Here is a 17869-nt window from a genome sequence, read left to right on the forward strand (position 1 = left end):
TTCAGTCACTGATGAACATGTAGGTTGTTTCCACGTCTTAGCTATTGTAAATCATGCTGCAATGAACATGGAAATGCAGATATTTAAGATAGTGTTTTCATTTCCTTCAGATAAATACCCAGGAGTGGGATTGCTGGATCATATGGTAGTCGTATTTTTAATTTTTTGACCAACCTCCACACTGTTTTCCATAGTGGCTGCACCAACTTACATTCCCACCAACAGTGCAAGAGGGTTCACTTTTCTCCACATCATTGCCCACACTTACCTTCTTTTTTAAAATATTTATTTATTTGTTTGTTTGGCTGTGCCAGGTCTTAGTTGCAGCATGTGGGATCTTAGTTGAGGCACGCAGGATCTAGTTCCCTGACCAGGGATTGAACCCAGGCCCCCTGCATTGGGAGCACGGTGTCTTAACCCCTGGACCACCAGGGAAGTCCCTTATTTCTTGATGATAGACATTTTAACAGGTGTGAGGTGATATCTCATCATGGTTTTGATTTGCATTTCCCCTTAATGATCAGTGATGTTGAGAATCTTTTCATGTGCCTGTTGACCATTTGCATGTCTTCTCTGAAAAAATGACTGACTATTCAAGTCGTTTACCCATTTTTTAATCAGGTTGTTTTTTTGCTATTATATGAGTTCCTTATATATTTTAGATATTAACTCATCAGATAGATGGTTTCCAACTATTTTCTCCCATTCTGTAGGTTGCCTTTATAATATTTTGCTGATTGTTGCTTTTGCTGTGCAGAAGCCCCTCTATCTTTTCCAATCCCCTTCTTCTGAGCAAAGAGACCTCACTTTGGAGAAACCCAATTTTCTACTTTTCTCCGACTAGCTTTGACCAAATTCCCACTCCCTCCTCCTAGCATCTAGAAGAAGTTCTTAAAGGGACTTGTTCAGACCAAACTCCATCCTGATGCAATGATTGTTGGAGCCCTGGTGAGGGAAAGTGACTTCGCCAATGTGAGGCAGAGCGGGGCCTGGCACCAGCTGCCTCCCGGGCTGCAGGGCCTGGGCTCTGGACTCCGCCGGGCCAGATGGGGTGCAGTCCAGCCTCTGTGTGCCCTGGTCACTCCACAACCGGCTCTTGGCTCAACCTGAACCCCTGCTGCCTCCGGCGGGGTGGGGTCTGAGAACATCTTGAGTCAGCCCCAAGGGGGATGGCCTCACTGATCTAGGAGTGAGGGAAGCAGGGCGGAAGCTGAGGAGGAAGATACAGAGGGGAGGACATCTAAGTTCACTGTCAGGTGGGAGAGCAAGATGCTTCCAGAGGGAACATTTCACAGTTAATAGAAGAGAGGGTGCCGGGGTGAGGAAGGGAGGTGCAGTGACCTGACAGAAGCCTGCAGGTAGCGTCACCCTTTACAGTCCACACAGGAGGGAGGGGAAGCAGGGGCAAGTTTTCCAATCTCAGCTCTGACTCTGCCAACTAGTAACCCTGAGATCTTGGCCAAGTCACTTAACCCCTCTAAACGTGTTTCCTCACCTGTAAAATAGGGAGAGCAGCAGTACCTCTCTGCAGTAGACTCCTACTTGGAGGCCCCCAATGCAGCATGCTACTACCCTGGTGAAGTCCCCTTCCATCCTGTCTCTGGGGGTGGCTCTGTGACAAGCTGTGGCCAAAGGGACATTAGCAAGGGTGAGTCAAGTGGGGGTCTGGTGAGCATTTGCCTGTTGGAGCTTGTCCTCTTAGAACATCACAGAACCCAGCCACCACGCTGAGGAAGGCCAGGCAGGCACGTGGAGAGGCGCATGGAGGAGAACAAAGCCATGGCCAAGAGCCCCGCTGAGCTCCCAGCCAGCGGCCAGTGCCACCTGCCAGCCACGTGACTGAGGCCACTGTGGACCTTCCAGGGAGCCAGAGCCCCGGTTAGTACCACGTGAAGCAGAAGAGATGCCTGGGCAACCCACAGAATCGTGAGAGACAATACATGGTTGTTATTGTAAGTCTCTAGGGCTTCGGAGGTTTGTTATACAGCCGTAGAAAACCCAAGCACGGTCCCACGGAGCTCGAGGGAGGATTCAAAAGCATAATTCATGTAAGATGCACAGCACAGTGCCTGGTGTGAAGCAGGCACTCCGTAAATGGAGTGATCGTTTGTACTGGGGCCATTTATAATCAGCAAGCCATAGAATACTGGCCCTATCACTATCCACACACACATACTGATAAGTAACAGGCAGTTTGCAAAGCACTTTCTCATACTTTATGAGAACATAAACCCCACAAGGACCAAGGGCCATGCCCAAGATGACTCAGCGCCCACATGGCTGGGCTGCATCCAGACTCCCACGTCCGTATTCCAAGTATCCTGCCACATAACCCCAGACACTTGCTCACGTACAGCAATCACTGGTCTTAGGAAGAAATGCAACGGCGCAGAGACTTAGTGGGCCCCTAGAAAAAGCTGACTTGGGATCCTGTCCTCACCGTGTGTTCGTAAGCAAAATACTTGGAGCAAGTCTTAGGTTCCACATCTGAGAAGCGGAGGTAGTGCCCGGGGCCCGGCTTCCTTCCAGCATGGAGGGCCGTGAGAGTCAAGTCAAAGTATGTGTAAAAAGGGGAATGGGTTTTCAGCAGTTTTCCGCAGAATTCTTTGACAGGGTCTGGCCTCTTCCCATCCCTACGGTGGGCATGTGCCCCGCACGGACTAATGAGGGGCGTGCAGCAGGCCTGCATGCCCTGCCCTCAGAGTGCATCACGGGGTGTCCAGGTACCTCTGACCCCCACTGATGACTGGGGAAAGGGTGACATGGGCCTCCTCGCTGACCAGCCTGCTTCTGGCCCCGGGCTTGTGTGGGAGGAGGGATGAGCAGAAGCTGCCCTTTGTTCGGCCTGACATCACCCCCATTTGGACATTCTCAGCCCCCCTCGCGGCTCCTACCCCCTGACCTTCTTTTCATCCAGCCAAGAAAGATGACGCACTGGCCCAGCTGCTCCCACCCTTGATATTTGCCTTCCCGTCTCAACAGGAAGATTGTGGGGATGTTTCCTGAAAAGTGAATGGGGAGCATGTGGCTTGGTTGAATGACGGTCTCCTGCGGTGGAAAAGCTGATGACATCTCAGGCCTCAGGGTGTCTGAATAAAGACAGGAAGGGACCAAACGAGCAAACCATGTGTTATCTGGGAAAGAGCATCTCAGCAGCAGGAACCGCAGGGCGAAGAATCTTGATAAGCATACTTCATCCAGCTTCCCGCAGGTCTCATCATCTCACACAGCCAGAGGACAGTCATCCAACCCAAGAAATGAACATTGATACAAGAATATTAACTGATTTATAGAGCATATTCAAGTTTGCCAGGATCCAATCTGGGATCCCCCCTTTGTAATTTAGTTACCATGTCTCCTGAGTAGAATCACGGGCCGGCCTCAAGGCAGCCAGCCCCCAGGCCTGTGGATCCTCAGGAAACGGGAAGGCGTCTCCACAGCAGGGGCAGGTGGGGAAGAGCCGGCTCCTTGCAGGCCTCTCTCCTCCTCAGAATGACCTCCTGCCTCCTCAGAGCCCCGTGTGGCCGGCCTCTGGCTGCAAGCTCATCCGCCCCCTGTCGCGCGCGCTCACCCTCCGGCGGCCTGTCCCCTTCCTCGCCCACTCCCTGCCCACACGGGGACCAACCGGGAAACTGAGTCTGCTGCTTGGTCTCCCCTGCAAGTGCTGGTCACAGTGGTGACTTCCAGTTGGAGTTGAGATCTTGTAGAATAAAGAGGTGAAGAGAACACGGGTCCTTCCTCCAGCCTGCCGTGGGATGGAAAATTCCCCTTGTGGGCTGCGGTCCTTTGTCATTTTACAGCAGTTTCTGAAGCTGCAATGCCAGCTACCGTCTGCAACACCGACGTAGCCCCGTGCAGTGGACAGAGTGGCTACAGGGCTGGTGCCCCTGTTCACCCACCACGTGTGGGGTGCCTCCAGCCCTGCCTGCGCCCAGACTTGGGCACCAGTTACAGGCCTGCGTCTTGGACAGGATGCCCTCTCTTACTGACCCTCTTCATTTCTGTCTGGTTGGCTTCACACCTGGAAAGTGGCACCTCATAAACAGTAGTTTGTTTTTGTTTTGCAAAGAAGGAAAGCTCGTGTGTGGGCAGAAGGGGCAAAGAATAAAGCTTCCTTATCTTTGCTCCCTCCTTAGTCCAGGGCCCACAGGCAGTGAGTAGGCAGTAAATATTTACTAAACTAAATCACCTCATAAATCATACAGAACATCTAAGACCAAGGGCTCATTTTACTAATGAGGACGAGGGAGCCTAGGGAGGGGACGCCCTCCGTGTGAGGCCTGAGAAGGGTGGACGCACTGGCCCCTCGTTAGAATCACCTGGGAGGCTTGATGGCACCTACCACTCAGCCTGCACACCTACCAATTGAATCAGAATCCCTGGGTGGGACCGGGCGCAGGTGTGAAAGCTCCGCAGGTGATCCCAGGTGACCTGGTTGGAGAGTCCTGGCCTCGGGGAGGTGGAGGCAGAGCCTACGCCCCAGGAACCAGGCCAGAGAGGGCGCTGTCCGTGCCCCTGCTGGCTCTCCGCGAGCAGAGGTGCTGGGCAGTCACAGCAAAGGGCGCCAAGGGAGAGTTTGCAGAGGGGCATCTTCGTGGGGGGAAGTGGAGTCGGGAGGAGGGCGCTGGGCATCTCAACGCATCTCGTGTCTACCTGGCCCTGCCGAGGAACAGGCACTTTGGCCGGAAGGCCCAGGACAGGTCGAGGGGCAGCAGTGCGGCCCAAGGTGGCCCTGAGCCCAGACCTAGAGAGAAGGGGCTGAGCTCAGAGCCCCACTGCCACGAGGGAGCTGGGACCGCACGGGACTCCTGCTCTCCGTGCCCAGCTTTCTCCAGACGCCTGTGCTTTCTTGTCAGCAGCAAGGGAGCTGAAACAAGTGTGGATTCTAAAATCTCTTGAGGAAGCAATTTCTTTTAACGTTTTATTACTCCAGGTGCACACTTTAGAGAGACTAGGACGAGGCAGGCTCGCATATCCGTCAGGAGACACAGGACCACTGGCTCCGGGCTCTGCTCAGCCGTTCTCCACCCACTCCCCAGCCGCAGACGGCACACCACTGCATCGGGTTCTCTAAAGGATAAGACCGCTTTAAAATCATAATCACAGTACCATTTCACACCCAAAAAATAATTCCTTAATATCATTAAATATCCATTTAGTGTAACTGACTGTCTCATAGTTTATTTTTATGGTTTATTTACTCAAAGGAGAACCGAACAAGATTTACCCATTGCATTTGATTAATGTGACTCTGAAGTCATTTTTAGTCTATAGTTTCACCATTTATAAGCTGGAATACTTCTATAGAGAGAAACTTTCCTTCATCAACTATTTAGCTTGAGGTACTGTTCATATAGGAAAGGAAGGTTAAATGCTAAATTCTTTTCATCTAGATACCACTTTTCAGAGTAATGAATTGATTATCTAGCATCTTCCAAATGTATCAATATGTGTTTTTACTTATTTATTTTGAGTATCATTAACTCTGGGCTTTTACCACACTTGAGGTCTTTCCCTGTTTCAGTTATCGTTCCTACTAATGCTCAAGCTGCCCGTCTTCGGTCAGTGGGAGCTTGTTTAACTTGGCTCCTGAGTCTGTCTGTCCTGACCTCAAAAGTCTTTGGTTTTTGTTGTTGCTGTTGTTTTTAATTTTATTGACATATAGTTGATTTACAATGTTGTGTTAATTTCTGCTGTACAGCAAAAGTGACTCAGTTATACATATATATTCTTTTCCATTACAGTTTATCACAGGATGTTGAATATAGTTCCCTGTGCTATATAGTAGGACCTTGTTTATCCATCCCACATATAATAGTTTGCCTCTGCTAATCCCAAACTCCCAATCCATCCCTCCCCCACCCCTTGGCAACCACAGGTCTGTTCTCTATATCTGTGAGTCTGTTTCTGTTTTGTAGATAGGTTCATTTGTGTCATATTTTAGATTCCACATGTAAGTGATATTGTATGGTATTTGTCTTTCTCTTTCTGACTTACTTCACTTAGTATGATAATCCCTAGGTCTATCCATGTTGCTGCAAATGGGATTATTTCATTCTTTTTTATGGCTGACTAATACTCCATTGTATATATATACCACATCTTCTTTTTTTTTTAACATCTTTATTGGAGTATAATTGCTTTACAATGGTGTGTTAGTTTCTGCTTTATAACAAAGTGAATCAGCTATACATATACATATGTTCCCATATCTCTTCCCTCTTGCATCTCCCTCCCTCCCGCCCTCCCTATCCCACACCTCTAGGTGGTCACAAAGCACTGAGCTGATCTCCCTGTGCTATGCAGTTGCTTCCCACTAGCTATCTATTTTACATTTGGTAGTGTATATATGTCCATGCCACTCTCTCTCTTTGTCACATCTTACCCTTCCCCCTCCCCATATCCTCAAGTCCATTCTCTAGTAGGTCTGTGTCTTTATTCCCGTCTTGCCACTAGGTTCTTCATGACCTTTTTTTTTTTTTCCTTAGATTCCATATATATGTGTTAGCATACTGTATTTGTTTTTCTCTTTCTGACTTACTTCACTCTGTATGACAGACTCTAACTCCATCCACCTCACTACAAATAACTCCATTTCGTTTCTTTTTATGGCTGAGTAATATTCCATTGTATATATGTGCCACATCTTCTTTATCCATTCATCCGATGATGGACACTTAGGTTGCTTCCATGTCCTGGCTATTGTAAATAGAGCTGCAATGAACATTTTGGTACATGGCTCTTTTTGAATTATGGTTTTCTCATGGTATATGCCCAGTAGTAGGATTGCTGGGTCCTATGGTAGTTCTATTTTTAGTTTTTTAAGGAACCTCCATACTGTTCTCCATAGTGGCTGTATCAATTTACATTCCCACCAACAGTGCAAGAGTGTCCCCTTTTCTCCACACCCTCTCCAGCATTTATTGTTTCTAGATTTTTTGATGATGGCCATTCTGACTGGTGTGAGATGATATCTCATTGTAGTTTTGATTTGCATTTCTCTAATGATTAATGATGTTGAGCATTCTTTCATGTGTTTGTTTGCAATCTGTATATCTTCTTTGGAGAAATGTCTATTTAGGTCTTCTGCCCATTTTTGGATTGGGTTGTTTGTTTTTTTGTTATTGAGCTCCATGAGCTGCTTGTAAATCTTGGAGATTAATCCTTTGTCAGTTGCTTCATTTGCAAATATTTTCTCCCATTCTGAGGCACATCTTCTTTATCCATTCCTCTGTCGATGGACATTTAGGTTGTTTCCATGTCTTGGCTATTGTGAATAGTGCTGCCATGAACATTGGGGTGCATGTGTCTTTTCAAAGTATGGTTTTCTCCAGATACATGCCCAGGAATGGAATTGCTGGATCATATGGTAGCTTTATTTTTAGCTTTTTGAGAAACCTCCATACTGTTTTCTATAGTGGCTGCACCAATATACATTCCCAACAACAGTGTGGGAGGGTTCCCTTTTCTCCACATTCCCTCCAGCATTTGTTACTTGTAGACTTTTTGATGATGGCCCTTCTGACTGGTGTGAGGTGGTACCTCACTGTGGTTTTGATTTGCACTTCTCTAATAATTAGCGATGCTGAGCATCTTTTCATGTGCCTACTGGCCATCTGTCTGTCTTCTTTGGAGAAATGTCTATTTAGGTTTTCTGCCCATTTTTCGATTGGGTTGTTTGTTTTTTTGTTATTGAGTTGTATGAGCTGTTTGTATATTTGGAAATTAAGCCCTAATTGCTGACCTCAGAGGTCTTTGAAAGCTTCCTTGCTTTCTGGTATTTCAAGATGTCCAGGCTTACCTTCTACCTGTCCTGGGCCATTTATCCAAGAACCTCTGGCTCCTTTTTAATGGAAAATGATTTTCCATTATCTGGGCACTAGGCTGTTCATTGCTATTGGTTGGCCATTATTTCTAACATTTTTAATGGACAGGACTACCAGGTAGCTCTTGTTTGTTTTTTTTTTTAAGACAGAATACATCATAAATTCATACTGATTATTTTCAGTTCAAATTTAGGATTATGGGGATTTTTTTTAACTTTAAAAATTCTATACTTATATATCTTTTACACTGAAGATCTTGGTCCTAGCAACATTATCATAATTACTTACATGCCTAATCTTACAATAAATGCAATAATTTCAGAAAATAAACTTGTATCATTACTAACAATATGATGACAAAAACAATTTAAGATTTTTTTTGAAGTTCTTTCTGCCTTGAGAATATATACTGTTAAGGATATACATTATAATTACCTGAAAAAATTTCTCTGTGTAATTATTCCCCAGATTTGATATGTTAGGGTCATTTGCTTCATTTTCCTTTTGATTTTTGTCTTTTCTTCTTTTGATTTTTAGAAATTGCCTTTACTTTTTCATTTAAATTTCTTTTACTTTTTAATTTAAAAATTTTTTTTGGCCGTGCCATTTGGCTTACAGGATCTTAGTTCCCCCACCAGGGGTTGAACCTGGGCCACCGCAGTGAAAGTGCTGAGTCCTAATCACTGGACTGCCAGGGAATTCCCTCATTTTATTTTATAATTATGTGAAACATTAACTTGGTTCCAAAGTCAAGCATATAGCATAAAATAAGATATATAAAAGAAGTCTAGTTCCTATCCTAGTCTCATCCATCGTGTTCCCTCCCTCCCCCATATGTTACAATTTTACTTTTATAATTTATATTTTTAAATTATGTTTAATGAATTAGCTTTTCAATTAAGCATATGTGTGTGTATCTGTATGGCCTCACCTTCTTCAATAAAAGCATAACTATACACATTGTTCTCCATCTTTCTTTTTTCACTTAACATAATATATTGGAAAAATTTCCTATATCAGTGTCTGGAGATGTCCATCGTGCCTCTGTACAGCTGCACAGAACTCAATCATATAATTATACCAAAGAGTATTCCATCATTCCCTACCATGGACATTTAGGTTGTTGCCAGTATTTTATTCTTACCAACAGAACTACAATGAAGGGCTTTGTGCATGCATCTTACAATTTTTTTTGGTCAGTGTATTTTGGGGGATAGATCTCTGAAAGTGGGATTGTGGGCCAAAGGTAAGTGCATAAGAATTATGTTAGGTATTGGCAAATTCTCATCCACAGGTGTAGCTGGGGGAGGTGAGATTAGTTGAGCAAGCCTTCTTAAGGATGCACATTTTGAGCCAAGTTTCTACTTTTAAGAGTTCAGTTGCTAATATATTTTGGTAAATCATATCCTCAATCAAAAATGATTTGATTCTTGTAAAAAAAAAAAAAAAAAGCTATTTCCCAGAGGTAGATGGGTTTGCATTTCAAATTTTTGTTTTTGTTATGTTAAATTTGTAAATTTCTGCACCCAGCTTGAGTTTAGTACAGGATGCTTTCTGAATGACTTCCAAGGAATCACCGTTTAGAATTTATTGTGCAAAAGGAATTGGTGAGATGCTGGGCTAAATACTGTTCGGGATAAGAGAAATATGAGGCATTCTTATCTTGACTTTCCAGAAGCTTATACTCCAGGTGAGGTGATAAGACTGAAAAATAACTATAACGTAAGATAGTATGTAATACGGTCAAGCGAGAGGTGCAGAGAAATATCACCACAACAGGAGGACATTTCAAGCTAGACTGATGAGGAAACAGTTCAGAGAAAAAGTGGGGTTTGACAGAATTTGGGCTCTGAAGGAAGTACCTTTATGAGCAAAGGTGGGAAAGAGCAGGGGGCACGTGAGTTTTAGGCAGCCAGTTGCATTGGGGTGAAAAGGTCCACACCTGGGGATCATCCTGGGCCCGAGGATAGGGTGGATTGGGAAGAACTGGGATAGGTTGAGTCTGGGCTGCCTGACATCAGCAGGAAGCCACTGGGGGAGGTGAGAAGCAGGGTTCCATGATTAAACTGGGGTTGTGGGGAGATCAACTGGGTCCCGTGGGTAGAGATTGGTGTCAATCTCCTGGAGCAGGGAGAACTGGTAGGTAGTGCTGACTTGCCAGGTCTAATGCAGTAGGAAGGAGGAGCTGCCCCTGAGGAGGAAGGCACAGGTGGGGGTGACGGCTTGACTGTCAGGGCAGGTGAGGGACGGATGAGTGACACTGTGAGATTCTGTGCCTGCAGTGCTGGAAGAAAGAGGGCTGCATCAGCCAACAGGGAGAGACATGAGAGCTGCAGGATTTGTACTTCAACAGATTTCCCACAGGAAGAAAAATGCTGTCCATACTGTCTTGCTTAAGTCGGGTGATCTGGGTAGAGGTAATGATTAAAGTATTCAGATGGACCAGTTGTTGATGAGGTTGTCTGTGTACAGCTCTGGAGAACCTTAGATTCCCAAATATCCCCTGGTGTTGATGGGAGGAGGCAGCCAAGCTCCTTTGTTTCTCACTGCGCAGGGTCAGGGACTCTCTCTGCAAGCTGTGCTGATTTGCTCCAGACTCCACTGGGAGGTTTGGGAAGTTTCATAGTCGAGGTGGACATCTGGCCACCCAGCGTCATTTTACCCTGTTCTCAACAGCAGCCCTCTGAAAGTTCATCCCTCCCCAGCACTTGGTCCCTGTGGTCCAGGGGAACAAACTCCAGCCCTGGCTCCAGGGGGTGGTGAGTAACCCAGGGACTCAAGCCACCTAGTTATTTCCAGGCAAGTAAGTGGTTCAGGAATGAGCATTACAACCCAACTTAGGATTTGTGTTAAGCCACTGGGGAAGCAGTCTCTCTGGCTCTTTCCCACTGGATTTGAACCTGAGAGGATGTAGGGCTGAAGTGACTGCAGGCCTCAAGTCACCATGTGGATCCTGGGAATCAAGTCAACACAGCCAGGAGAGCACAAGTTGTCTTTTAGGTATTTACTTTAAAAACATTTTGGCATGAAGAGTGCATCGTATGAGTGTAGGTTAGACTCTGTGACATCCTAGGGCTTACTAGCTGGCATTTGAAGTACCTCATTGAAAACCCACCCTTCGCAGGGAGCTGCTGAAGCCCTTTACATAATTTATCAGTGAAATGAGTGATGTGGAAGCACATGGGTGACTAGAAAGACTCTGCTCTCCTCTCCCCTTTGCCTGAACAGAATATAGAAATCCCAAAAGCCCCATGGCCCAGTCCTGGAAACCCGCTCTTCTGGTCCCTCATGCCCCCTTCCCAGAGAATGACACTGGGGGCTCCCCTCAGAGTGGATCTTTCAAGCAAATGCTTGTTGGAGAACCCGAAGACAGAATGGGGCACTGCAGAGCTTAGGTTCTGTAGGGGAGGAAAATCATTTTCCCTCTACCCTTCTGAGTTCTTGGCTGAGACTCCTGTAATATCAGCCAGATTAACAAGAGGAGAACAATCAAAAATTCATTAGCATGTATCCCTCATTTATTCATGGAGATACCCAGGGAAAAATGAGTAACTCTTCGAGGTGGCTTAGAATCCAGGCTGAAATACCATCTTAATGGAAAAAGGGGAGGAAGAAAGTAGCCCTCTTAGGGGATAGTGAATGTTTTTTTTAGGAAAGATGAATGGACCCTTGGAATAGATGAGGGAGGGGGGGTATGGCCTTTTGTGACAAGGTGTGTGGGTGTGAAGTCTCCTTTCCTGTGACAAGAGTCAATCCCCTCCAGTTGATGAAACTCCCAGGGAGGGGATTTATGGCAGTTGAGTTCCTTTTGGAGGGTCTGTCTTCAGGCAGCAGAGGAGAGTTCAGAGACAGCCCTTCCCTGCATTTGCTGTTTCTCAAGTGCCTACAGCTGAAAATAATCAATATTCCAAAGTGGTATATTTGGGGTGGCATGTCCTGAACTCCTATACTCATATTTTGGGGTGGCATATTCTGCTACCCCTCAGTCCCATGATTTTTGCACGTGTCTGTTTGCTAAGTGTGTTTTCATGCATTTGTCAAGCTTTGGTCCAAGAATTGCTTTCCTAGTTCTGTATTCCCTGACAATGGGGGAGGGCGTGCATAGAGCCCTGTTTACCTCTTGCAGCTAGTGGTGCGGATATTTCCCATGAGACCCCCTCCCTTGTGGAATGACCACACTGCCCTCAGGCTGAACTGAGATGGAGGAAAATCAAGTTCTGATGACATTCACTGAACCCTGAATTCAGCTGCGGCCCCTGGACTTTTTCAGTGATGAAGGCGGTATATTCCCTTTTTGCTCTGGCATTATGTTTTAAACATCTGTGAAAGAGAGTCCTAACTGGTCAGCTCTTCCTCAATACCACATGTTACAATACAATAACAATATAGCCTCTAGTCATTCCTGCAAAAACAGAAACCCAACACACGTGTAAACTATTGAATTCACTCCACTTTATTCTGGGATGTATACTACAGAGAACACAACTCACAAACATACCAGGACATAAAAAACTAAGGCCATTCTGTGAGTTATTTTTAAAACGTAGTGTTTTTGCACATGATCTTTTAAAAAATGAATTACCAGACCCAAGATTCTCTTCTGAAATAAGAATTTAAGGTCAGCACAAGACAACTTTAGGGCCATGCCTAATCTGAAGCTCATCATGTGACAAGAGCATTTCTGCAACATAAACAATAGCCCTGAGGCAACCGCTACCTCCACATAAAGCTCTCTTTCCCAGATGTCATCACAAAGTAGTATTGACCACAGTGACCAGTGTTTTAGAAACCATTTTTCTCCCAGTGAATAGCAAAAAGAGACTTTTACCTAAGAGACACATTGAAGAATTCTTGGAACAAGAAAGGGACCCGTAACTAAGGCACTGAAAGCACATTATTTATATAAAGAAATGTAAACAATTTAATACCAACAGGCTCCCTCCATTAGTCTCTGTTATAAAAGTGCACAAGGGCAGCGTGGTCAGGCCAGAGCTTGAAGTCCGGGTGAGATGGGAACGTCTCCCCTCCTGGCGAGTTCAGTCTCAGCTGCTGATGGACGACGTCTGACGTGGGGCTATGGACATAACTAATTTCAAAGTGACTCAAGTGGAAGCTGGGATTTCTCCCCGTCTGTGTTTTAGTAGCCTAACAAACAAGGATTTTATTAAGAGCTTTAAATTATGGGCTCTGACATTTATTTTTCTTTTAGTCTTTTACCATGTTCTTCTACTGAATTTTACAATGACTTTGGCTTGTTTCATCAAAGAGGCCTGGTGGGAAAACTTGTGACCTAATCAGTGCCCTTCCTTGCAGGTTCCTATTTTAAGTATAATGGTTCATGTCCCATGTAAACCACACTTGCTTTATTTAAATCTTGTCAATGGTAAAGATGTAACAAATGGACATACAGCACTGCAAACATTTCAAACTCCACTGAGTTTCCTATGGATGGACTGGTGAGAGCCCAGATGCCGCCAGACGGGCGGCTGCGGAATCCAGCGCGAGACTGGGAGGTGGGAAGGGGTCACAGCTGAGGCCAAGCGCAGTACCGGAGCTGCATTTACCTCTACCTGACATTATCAATTTTAGAGTCCAAGTCATGGACAGTGTATTTCTTTAAATAAGAGAAGAAAAAGTTGTGTAGGAAAACACAAATGATTACAATTTTAAAAGAAGCCTTATTGCAAACAAAACAAAACAAACAAACCAAAAAAACCACACCAGAGACCAAAAAAAGGCAACATTTTTCTTTTTGAAGTTATTTCTAATTCTTAGAAGTACAGTGTCTCAGTTTCAGTGCTTATGAATTCGGGGTACTAAAAAAGAGTTTGCGTTTTATCTTAAACATGTTTTTTACGATCAAAAGAAAACATGTTTTAAAAAGGAAGAGTTCCCCTTTTACAGGTTTCAAAGGGTTCAAGAGGACTCGCCATTAAAGCCAGACCCCGAACCAAGGAGCCTGAGCAGTTAGTTGGAGGAAGGGCAGCCGGGCTGCATTACGAACACCTGTGGAGTAGAAAACTCAGCGTTTCTCTCTGACCCAGGACAAAAGCAATCCTGATTGTTAAACTACTTCTTATTTCCAAATATAACCAGAAGCCTGAGAGAGACCTAAATTAGAAACCTCTTTTATTAAGGGGGGAAAAAAAAGGGTTAAAAAAATAACCACCTTAGAAACCAAGGAAGCTGGGTCTGGAGCAGATGTGCCTAATAACTAATTAGTAGCCCCGCAGGATTAAAAACAGCCTTGGGGGAGTAGTTAAATACAGGCTGGGCTCTTCAGCAGAGGCACTAGTTAGTTCTCTTCCAGTGGAAACGGTATGCCAACAGAGTGCTGCGGTGGCTTTCTGAAAGCGGAAGAGTCTGCTGGGTAAGTCTAGCTCACAGCGTGCGTGCCTGTCAGGGTGATGCCGGTGTCCACTGCCGGCGGAAGTCACCGTCCAGCACAAAGGAGATGTAATTAAGGAGAAGGCACTCGCGCCAAGAGTACACAAAGCTAGAAACAGTGTTTGAGGTTGGTTCAAGGCAGGAATGAGCGGACAGGTTTTTTAACAGTAAAGACTTTTAAATGCCCCATATTTTCTGCTGCTCTGACCGGCATTCCCATTAGGACCAAAAAAAAGAAGAAAAGTAGCTGCAGGGCTCCAGTGGAGTGGAAACAACGACCACACATTTCTTTTTTGCCTCAGAAGCAGATTGGTGCTGTTGACTTGCTGAATTTTCCATTGACTCCAAATGACAGGAATATTTAGGTGAACAACTGGTCAAAAGTGGGTTTTACTAATGAAAGAGGAAACCTGGGACTAAGAAAGAGAGAGAGAGAGATCCCTCACTATCATTAAAAAAGGATTCATTTTTGTGTGACCATTTTGGTTTTAAGAATAAAACTTGTCAAGGCTACAGGGATTGAATAATTTAGGTTAAACCATTACGGCCCTGTCTGCAAGTGCTGCTGTTGATTTAGTGGCAGAAGTTAGACACCCACGCACATGTAGAAAATACAATAACCTTCCTTTTTGTGGCAGGTTTTAAAGAAATATTTCAACCAAGACACAACTTCAAAAGAGAGTTTCTGATGGCAATAAGAGAAAGTTCTTCTACGCTTTCCTTTAAAAAGGTAAGTGACTTGATGTATATACCGTTTATAATGCAGAAAAGCTACACCTGCTAACAAGGTGTAAAGAAACCAGCACTAAACATGCAAGGTTACACAGAAGTGAAGAACTAAACTGTATGAATTCCTAGCTTTAAAAATTCAAACTAAGGTTTCTGAGTGGAGAGCCTGCGGTTGCTCCCTGAGACTTGTCCAGCTCTTATTTTCCACGTGAGAAAAGGGCACCGGTGGTCTTCTGACGTCTAGGTCAGTGCACGGCTAAATGCCAAGATTTCATGAGTAATGAAGGGCTTCCTATTAAAATGTTTGTTCAGCTTAAGGACAAGGGATTTCTGTTTTCTGGTCTTCAGGAAGGACGCAAGGGTTTGACTGGCATAGAAAGGCGTGCGGGGACAGGGCCAAGAGGGAGCCAGGAGGAAGGGCCCTCACCTCCACGGTCAAGTGCCAGCACTTGATCTGGGCCAGTGCTCAGGAGCCCCAGGTCTGCCTCCTGTCTGGGGAGTTGGTTAGGAAGCAGGATTGGGCCTTTAAGAAGATCTTGTGTGTACCTTGTCTGCTAACAGCCTGATGATTGTTTACTAATACTCTGGCCCAAGTTATTTCACAGCGATCGCTCCCTGCTACACAGTGTTGAAATTACATTCAGAGATTTAAAAAAAAAAAAAAAAAAATCGTGTGTGTAGCAATATTTTCCCACAAAACTAAGTGCAAAATATCTTTAACAAATAATGATGATAGTAAGAAATATTTGACATAGTCATGCAAAAACGCATCTCAGTTTACAAAAGCTTAGAACATTTCCAAAATATCCCCTAGGTTTTTACACTGTGAATCTTACAATCTTACTCCTTTTTCTTTGCATTTAAATGTGGCTGTCTGTGTAAAAAACGGTAACATGCAAGTTCAATGATCTCCAGTCCACCAAATATTCTCTCCTGCAGCACGAAGATGACAATGATGATTATAAAATACCACCGAACAAGACTGTAAAGATAGATGAGCAGGCACATTGCAGGGCTGAACAGGGTCCAGTACAGTATGGACAGCAATTTGACCACAAGGACCCTGAGCTCAGACTTGCAAGGTGGAATGACAGTCTGCCCCGTAAAGTAAAAATTCTTCTTCCCTTGATAGAAGGAGTGCAGCCTCTCCTCTTTCTCTTCCCACCGCTTGCGGCACCAGAGCTGGAGGTCCTCCTGGGATGTGGGGAGGGTGTCCACTGGGTATCGGTGGACGTGGAAGTGGATCTCCTTCGGAAAGTCTCCGAGGAGGAGGTGCCGCTCTGTCTGGGGAATGTTGTGAGGGTATGCCACCGTGATGTCATGGACAGCATCCAGGTTCTTACCTAGGTTTTGGAAAAGATAAAAATACAGATGGAGTAAAGATCAATTCAGACAGCAATGCTGATTCACAAAATCAGGACCAAGTGAACCAAGGTGAACAAACAAGGGCTGTAAATACTCGTGTTCCTATGCTCTTGGGTCAACATTTACCAGTCATTTTTAGTTTTTTATCTGCTTGCTAATTACCACAAAGACCTTTAGAAAGAAACTACCTTCATTTGTGGAAACGGTGATCTGCCATTCTAGAACTAAACAAATAAGCATGTTAAGTTAGATTTGAGATAGGAATTAGAGCACAGACAGCTCTTTTACACCAACAGGACTCACTGTTTTGAGACCTCCTATCACTAATAAATACACCCTCTCTCCAAATAAAAAACTTGCTCACCTTTAACCCAATATTATCACGAAAGCTACTGGAAAGAAAAACTCAGAATCAGACTTGATGAAGTGGTCAGCCATGCATGAAAACTTCCATATGATTTTTTTATTTCTAGAAACATCAATGTGAAGTCAATAAGACCCTGACCCAGTACAGCACCATCCTTAGAAATCTCATGATTTAGTTACCATGCGGTTAAGTGTATTCGGCAAAGTCATATGCCAGATGCTAGAGATAGAGAAGTGGATAAAATACGGTTCCTAGCCCCACTGCAGAGCTCACAGCAGAATCAGGGAGCCGGGCAAGTGCAGTGCCCTAACAGGGGCCTCTGGAAGGGGGGAGGGAGCTGGTGAGGCAGGAGAGCGATGGCAGGGTGAACCTCCCAGCAGAGAACACTGGGGGGCTGAGGGCACTAAACATAGGCTGGAGGCATTCGGTTAAGGCCCTCATTGTCAAACTTGAGAATTGGAACTCAAGTCTGTAGGTGACAGAGAAGCACCTTAAATGGTGGAGAACCACTTAAGGATTTTAAATAGAAAAGCAACCAGAATTTGTTTCATTTTAGCAGGGATTAGCTTGGGGGCAGTAATAAGAATAGTTTGGAGAGGACCAGGGGCAAGAGAGGTCGGAAAAGTAATTTGATTGGTCATTACAAGGCAAGAGATGAAGAGGAGGTAGGGACTAAAGGAAGTGACATGTCCAAAAAAATCACAAGGAAGAACTGACCTGACAGAGTGCTGAACTGGAGGGTGGAATGAGCCCGAGGTTTGTTTCTGCTCCGGGTTCTTGAACAGACTGCAGTGGGGGGGGTGGTAGTTTTGAGATTAGAAATGTGAGTGGAGTTCCATCTTTAAGGAATCAAGAGGATCACCTACGGAACCCTGGAACCCTGTAACGAGGCCCAGGGAGGTGAAGTTTTTTGCCCAAGGGCACAAAGCATGTTGACACATAGTCTCTGAATGTTGCTTTCTTCCATATCAAGTTATCTGCAGTGAGAGACTTTTGATGTGATATTTGCAATCACAGAACCGTATGAGGTATGCAAAATTAATCTGTGGTGGTGGAAATCAGAACAGTAGTTGCCTGTGGGGGAGGGAACTGACTGGAAGGGAGCATGAGGAAATTTTCAGGGGGGCAGGGACATTCTATATCTTGATTAGGGTGTGGATTACATCAAATGGTACATTTAAGATCTGTGCATTTC

At 44.9% G+C, this 17869-nt stretch overlaps 1 protein-coding gene and 1 long non-coding RNA gene across 10 annotated transcripts in view; one reads left to right on the forward strand and one right to left on the reverse strand.

Moving 5' to 3' along the window:
* LOC309643443 overlaps positions 1-15641 on the forward strand; it is a 52629-nt gene extending 36988 nt beyond the window's left edge. For both annotated transcript variants that reach the window (XR_014253774.1, XR_014253775.1), the window contains one exon: positions 14852-15641. This is a non-coding gene — a long non-coding RNA (uncharacterized lncRNA). The remainder of the gene's footprint in view (positions 1-14851) is intronic.
* LCLAT1 (lysocardiolipin acyltransferase 1) overlaps positions 12257-17869 on the reverse strand; it is a 261860-nt gene continuing 256247 nt past the window's right edge. For all 8 annotated transcript variants that reach the window (XM_082426157.1, XM_082426159.1, XM_082426160.1 and 5 more), the window contains one exon: positions 12257-16285. In XM_082426157.1, coding sequence (XP_082282283.1) covers positions 15783-16285 — 503 coding nt within the window. In that variant the 3' untranslated portion in view covers positions 12257-15782. The remainder of the gene's footprint in view (positions 16286-17869) is intronic.

The sequence above is a fragment of the Balaenoptera physalus genome (genome assembly GCF_965194825.1).
Source record: "Balaenoptera physalus genome assembly, chromosome: 15".
Lineage (NCBI taxonomy): Eukaryota > Metazoa > Chordata > Mammalia > Artiodactyla > Balaenopteridae > Balaenoptera > Balaenoptera physalus.